A 7,493-nucleotide genomic window follows, 5' to 3' on the forward strand; every position below is an offset into this window, starting at 1 on the left:
TATTTGGGGGTTTAAATGAGGTGAGAAGAAGAAGACTTTGTAATTCTTGAAAACATAAGGCTGGTTTCTCTCTCTGAGTGTGCGATGCAGAAACAAAACAAACCAGAAAGGATTCCAAGCCTCAGAATCAAAGGCAGGTCTGAATTCATAAATAACTAAGGAATTTGAAGCACCACAAGTTCAAAACAAACATTTTACAAAAGTGGGAGCATTGGCAAAATTTGTATCTCACTCCAGAATTTGAAATACAGTGATACAACCATTCATTTTCCTGGATGAAGGAGCTTATCATCTCTTAGAAATGAAAAGCAATGAGTGAGACCTTGAGGATCTTAACTGTCCTTGGGTAAGGGGTAAAAAAACCCTTCTCAATAACAAACTTCAATTCCCCTACTATACATCACCTGTTTTCAAATGAAGTGGAAAGCAGCAGGGAAACTGTTTATCTCCCTGCATCTTGCATGTCCTGTTCTGGTGAAACTTATGGCCTTGTTTTAATATTTACAACAATGGAAGAAGAAACAAAGCTCTGTTTGCCTGTCATTTTCCTACGTCTTCTCCCCTAAAATGTGTTGTACGTAGCCATGGCTTCTACTAATGCCAGGAGCATAGCCATCACAATGCCAGACCACAGTACTGCCATTCTCCTGTTGTGCTATTTTAAGCAAACTCCATTCTAAGTCATGATTACATTTAGAGTTGGGTTTAACTTCAGCTCTCCTGGCCACATTCCAGCTAAGATAATTATGTTCTGCTTGCCAAAATTCCCCATGCAGCTTCAGTGCAAGGCAAGCTATCCCTCATGCATCTTCTTATACACTTGTGCCCTTTGTTTTTAAACACCTGTCACATTTTACCCTGAAGGTGGCTGAACTCTAATGCTGTGAAAACAATCCCTGCATTTACAGTTCATAAAGCATTTTAGGATCCTCTGGGATTAAGGACATTAAATGAATGCAAGCTGCAATATTAAAAATATATGCAACTTTATAGTAACAGTTGCCATTGTTGTTGGCACTGTGTAGCACCAGGGGACCCATTGTGTCAGAAACCATAACTGCAGAATGAAAATGGCTCTCCAAATTGGATCCACCTGGAAGAAGTGGTCACACATCCAGCTGCTCCTTTCTGTAATGCAACAAGAGCACAAGCAACTTGGTGGGGTGCTAAAGAAAGGGCTACCACTGCCTCAATGCTGTGAATAGACCTAGCCTGGTTCCTCCAGAAAAGAGTTCATAATCTAAATTAAAAGACTCAGCAGGTAGGCTACAGCAGGCAGGTGAAAGAAAGCTATGACAAACAATTTCTCCTGGGGTGAGCAAGTCACTGGCTGACACTTACAGGAAAGCAGATTGAATTTACAACATATTCCACATATTACATCTTGTAATGCAGATAAGACCTCCTCCTCTTCAGTTTGTAGAGGAGAGGGCCAAGGGTTGCGTGGGAGATACAATCAAGGTTTACAAAGTTGTGGAAGTGATAAGCTGAATGTGGAACTGTTGATCATCAAATCCCCCAGTATTAGGAGGAGAGGATGTTGACTAAAAGTATTAGTAGATCAGCTTAAAACAGATACAAGAAAGTACTGGCCTGCACGGCAGACTTCTGAAACTTGTTGCCACAGGAGATCGTGAAGGCAGACAGCTTCAGTGAGTTCAGATAAATCCATGGTTGACAGGTCCTCAGATGGCCAATAAAAGCAAAAAGTGGAGTGTACCCTCTAAGATCTATAATCCAGTAAGCATGAATTTGGGGGCAGTAAAAGGGGGCTGGAAAGGAGGAAATGGCCAAGCTTGAGTACTTGACCTTCTGTCACTATCAGAACCTGAGCACTGGGCTAGCTGGACCACAGGGCTGACAAAACAAAACATTTCTTATGTACTTATGATGATGCCCAAGGACAGGACAGAACCTGAAAATATTCCAGCATGGTACGACCTATTGCACTGATATGCTTAGTCCATTTTTCAAAAATGTTTTGAGGGACTAACACATTCCCTCACAGCATCAAGTTCCTTCTTGTTCAAGTAATGCAAAAGGGAAGAAAGGACTCCTCTCGCCTACTCTTGCTTACTGTGATGCTAAAATATACACCACATAATATGGCATTCCATAAGTGCACTCTCACACATTCTTGAGCATCTCTATTGATGTGTTCAGCATTTGAAGGGTGTAATTCAAGCTGCGGGATGGGAGTTATCATCCATGTATTTCTATTACAAGACACTGTAAAGTGTGCAAGAATCATCAGAGAAATTAAAACAGACCAGTCCTTTCCACTCTTTGGTCTACATATGCTGGATTTGATTATCACCAAAGAGGAATTTTAAAAATAAGAACACTGTTATCCATCAGTTCTTCTTACAGCAATTACACAAAGCCAGATTTGCTTGTCCTGGGAATACTGTGCTTTATTTACATCTGCGTAAACCCAGGGGCTCTCCACTAATGTCCAGAGTGAGTTTACATTGCAATTAAGATAAGAACAGGGATCCGTAGATATTCTGCACCCTCTCCTTTTACCCATTGTGGGGTTTTCTTCCCCTTAAAAAGCCTGACATTTGCCCTGGCTTTAACCCACCAAGCTCAGTCCAATCCCTACGTAGATACAGCTGTGTATATGTACTCACGCTAGCCTAGCACCGCAGTTTTCGCCTTCAATATCTGCTCCAGGGACGTTGTCTGTGTTCACGGACTCAGTCTCACTGGTGGGCATGCTCACTGTAAGAGTCAAAGGGAAGAAAAAGAGAGAGTTGGCTATTAGAACCTGGCATATCTATTAATGAATCATGTGAGTGAAGGAACTGGCTTAATGAAAAGACCCTCAGCTGCAGCACCTGAGGATTAAGCAATTTACTGAGCAAGTCTAGTGCCTGCCTGCACAGGTCAGGTTGGGCAGGTAGACTTCAGGAACATACACAGGTAACTCAAATGCTAAAGAAAAGGGAAAAAGCAGCTGCTCGCTTTCTTTTAGAGTCAGTTCCTGGAAAATGTATGAATGAGAACCGTTGAAAATTAGAGAACCTGTCAAAGCCAACAAGAAGTTTTTCTTTGATTCAATGGGACACTTTAAAAAAGTGCCCCTTTACTTGCACCAGCCCAACCACCTCACTGCCCTCCCCAATCTTTTGCACAATGATTTAAATACAAATAAAAAGTACCAGATTGGCATGTATTCAGGCAAATGGCTTCTATTAGCCTGATAGCAAGTACCACATAAATAATACTGATGGCTCATCTGTCATACAGTAACCATTAATGTCGTTCAACCTCACAGTTATAAACTGGACCTACAGGTATAAGAGGGGAATTCAGACTCTCTGACCTGTTCAGATATTACCAACAAAGGAGCTAATTAGTAAGTACTATGGTGGAGATTTTATGTTGATACTCACCAACTAAGTACTGAACAGAATCTCCTATGCTTTTACAGAAGTATCATGGAACAAACGTCAAATGAAAGCAAACTTAGGTGTGAACCTATCTCATCTGGATTCAATGGCCTTTCACATCCTCTATCTTTTATCAAACCTCAATATTTTACTTGCTTCTACAGATCATAAAAAGAGTCACCATTTCCATTCCATCAGTTGCTCCAAGCTCCTATATGAGCTCTAATAACTCCTTAATATGTAATCATTCAACATAAGATAGGACGATGGATAAGATCCAGTACGTGTCCATTTTCCTCCTCCCTTATTTTCAAATACACAAAACATGGAAAAGTGATACTTAAAACTGAATGATGGAACAGTTAAACAGATCTCTCAGATGCCTGGTAGAACTTCAGAATGTTGTGTGTATTGGCAGTTGGGTATATATCTCAGATTAGAGTTGACAACATGCGCTATTAGCTGTTAGAGAGGCTTCTAAAAGCCTGTAAAATATATTACTCAATACTAAAAACGTATCTGCTTATGGGTCCTTGGGGCAAAAGGAGGCAATGTAGAATGTAGGTTCTGCATTTCAGTTGGGCAGATGTTTAATAGGCTATGGGACTAGGTCTTTCAGAGGCTAGAAAGAGATCAGCAGCTTCTTCAAAAGAGGTCCTGGGTTCCTGCTTTGAAAGCATTATGATATAAACATCCCTCAAAATCAACTATCTTTCCTTCACCCCATCCCCAAAATTCACATGCCTACAACATATGTCTTAGGAAATCTGAAGTTATTATGCTGTATTCTTAGGACTATAATGGACTTAGGAAATAATAGACTCTCTAACGCTCTAGAAATAACTATGAAATATAGTACTCTAATGGTGCTATTGTACTCTAATGGTGCCTGTTCCTTTATGAAGAATGAATGTTTTAATAATCTTGTCTATTTGGAAAGACAAATTAAGGCATCAACTGAATTCATATTTTGATGTACATGAAACGGTCAAGTAAGCTGTAAGAAAAAATATTCATAATTAAAATTTTCGGTCCAGACTAAGCCCTTCAGGAAACAAACCAAACGTTGATATTTTGCAAGTCATCTTTGAAGATGAGGTAAAGCACTTTCAAGATACATGTGAGCTTATTTGCAAATGGAACACAATTTTGAAGACATTAGCAAGAGATTGATTTGCACAGCAGCTTATTATCTTGAGTGCATGAAGAAAACACTGCACAAGCAATAGAAAAAGCAAGGCACGCACATGCAGGAGTATGCAAAGCTATATTATATGTCAGTCTGTACAAAGATATGTAGACACAAACACATACACAGATATACGCAGTGTGGACACAGAGCGCAGTGGAACATTACCATGGGTTTCTGTGGAGTGACTAAACCAAGCAAACTTTCCTTTCTTCTCATCAGGCAAGTCAGCTGGAGTGCTTCCTTTCACAGACAAGATGGTCAGTGTCAAGTACCAGGAACAAGACATCAATAGAGAACATGCAGCCAGTGACAGGCAAAAGAAAAAACACAAGGAACTCAGCTTACACATGACATCCACTTCTGTCTGAAAACTTCATCATGTGAATTAAAAGTACAAAATGAAAAACAAAGGTATACAGAAGTATGAAATATCATAACAGATCATCAGATAAATCTTCATTGCTTTCTGCTCTTTTTTATATCAGGCTTCTGAGAACACGAAATTGCTGAATTTAAGTTTACAGGTCAAATCCTTTTTCTGGTGATGTCAGTGGCAAGACTCTTCTTGTTGGACTGTCTGACCTATTGAAACTGATTGGACTAAGGCAACTGCAGTGTGTTCCCAGGTTATCCCCCGACCTTTAGGGTCAGAATCTGGACTAGCCTATTTTTGAATAGCGTTCCTTGGCTTGCTTTCTAAACTGCTTCAGTATCTAGAAACTCTTCCAAAACTGCCAGAGCTGCTAAAGAAAAGTTGTTGGGGTAATCACATTTCTCAGTCTTTCCCCGTCTCTAGAGACTAACCACCTTCATGAAACACTCAGATGTACACTGCCTTACTCAAACTAAGCTACCCCTAGACTATGTCTCATGATTTCTGACTGTGTTTACGTTTGGCATTCACCCTCTGGTGTCCTTGTGCTGCTTGGTTTTTCATGGCATTGCTGAATGTTGATCCTCTGCCTGTTATGCACAGGGGTCCTCAGCCCACAGGGATCAGAGGTGCCTGCACAGCGACGTCTTAGAGACTACTTCGCACTTCCCTTTCCAGCTTACTGCTGCAGAAAGCCAAATTTAAGTGAGGCATGTAGGTGCAGTGGCACATGGGTGGAAGAGACTCCTGTGCTTCGGGCTAGCTTGCTGGCACTAGCTCACAGGCATTTACTACACTAGACTGACGGGAAATGTTAAGGACAATAAAAAGTATTAAGATGCTATGAAGTATTAGAGGAATGATGGCCTAGAAGTTAAAGGTCAGGACAAACAGGAGATTAGGACTGTATTCCCCAATGTGGTATGCTCTCAGCAGGACAATCACTTCTTTTACCTGGCACCTCACATCGCCTTCAGTGTCAGGGGATAATCATGTGTGCAGATGCTGTGAGGTTCATTCAGGCCAGTTAACAAAGCCTGAAAATAGAATATGCTGCAGAAGAGTTGTGTATGAACTAGGGCAGAACGAATGCTGCCCAGATGGCTTTCTTATCTGACTCAGTTCTCAGAGACACAGACCTTGTGCTCACACCACGGCTCCAGTCTAGAAACAAGGCAGGCATTTTCTGCAGTCCGGGTAATTAATTACTGGGACCACGTACCAAGAATGTTGGTGGTAAATCTACCACAAGAATGTTCTAATCAGGAGGAGATGGTTTTTTTAAATGGTGGGCTCTAGTCCAGACCTGAGTTATGTGTAGGACCACGGTATACAGACTATGCCATCTCAACGGCTACTTCCTACAATTTTGGGAGCTGAGACAAACACAAGAAAGAAGCAAATGCAGATTTCCTCCCACCTGGGCACAAAGTGACTTAGTAGTGGAAATCCCGGTGCCTCATGTCCTGTGTCATGTGTGTTCAGTGACTTATGGACTCTTGCAGGAGTGGTTCCCTGTCAACTTCAAAATCCACTGCTTGTAACCAAATTAGAGATTCCCAGGGGTCTTGGTTCTGCCACCTCCCTGCTCCACCTCCCTGCATCCTGGCCTTCAAGCAGACCGTTGGACCTTTCATGTACCACATACTTTGCATTGAAGGCGCTTCAGTGTTCAAAGTGCAGCATGGGCACAGCAGTGATTGATGCCTGTGCATACTATTCAACTGGCCACCTAATAGCCTTAGGTCAAGCGACTAAACGCCAGTGTTTTATATAGCGGATTTCTTGACAGAAGAGAGCAACTCTGTCCCCACACCTATCCATCCTATGTGACAGCAGGTTGTTAAAGGGGTGAGAAAGCATTTTCATCAGGCAGTTTGCCTTTGCCTCGCTACACCAGGAGCAGCAGTCCAGCTAACAGGACAATGAGTACCCAGAATGGGCAGCTCACTTCAACCAAGCCAGTACAGGGAACCACTAACACCACCACAGGGACAGATACTGCATATTTCACAGAATCATAGAATCGTTTGTGTTGGAAAGGACGTTCAAAGTTCATCTAGTCCACCACTTCCCTCCATGGACAGGGACATCTGGATCAGGTTGTTCAAAGCTCTGTCCAACCTGACAGTGAACACTTTCAGTGACGGTACATCCACAGCTTCTCTGGGCAGCCTGTTCCAGTGTACCTCTTCCTGGGTCAAATCGTGGTGGCTTTGTTAATGTGGCAATATCTTTTCTGGATTTATCATCACATCCATAATTCACTCTGGTTGATGAAATCTCCCATTAGTTACATATTTTCTAGGTAGTAGAAGCACAGCAATTTTTTAAAGGGAAGTGAAACAACTTTTTAAAGGCATGTAAGTATCTCATGATTTCAAGAGTGCAAACTGTAAGGACCAGTAGGTAACTCTCTCTACCGTTGCTTCTGAAGCCTTTGCACTTCTTACATGTTGTCACAATGTGGCTCATCTCTGAATGTAGACTTTTTTTCCTGGACCGCCTAAACTCCAATTCCACATTACTTACA

General features: G+C 41.7%; 1 protein-coding gene across 1 annotated transcript in view; it reads right to left on the minus strand.

Moving 5' to 3' along the window:
- Positions 1-7,493, minus strand: part of LOC104489272 (voltage-dependent L-type calcium channel subunit alpha-1C-like) — a gene marked incomplete at both ends in the record, with an annotated part of 95,464 nt that overhangs the window by 20,704 nt on the left and 67,267 nt on the right. The window contains one exon of the mRNA XM_010131416.1: positions 2,634-2,724. Within this exon, the coding sequence (XP_010129718.1) occupies positions 2,634-2,724 (91 nt within the window). The remainder of the gene's footprint in view (positions 1-2,633; positions 2,725-7,493) is intronic.

This window comes from Buceros rhinoceros, unplaced genomic scaffold (genome assembly GCF_000710305.1).
Source record: "Buceros rhinoceros silvestris isolate BGI_N320 unplaced genomic scaffold, ASM71030v1 scaffold2872, whole genome shotgun sequence".
NCBI lineage: Eukaryota > Metazoa > Chordata > Aves > Bucerotiformes > Bucerotidae > Buceros > Buceros rhinoceros.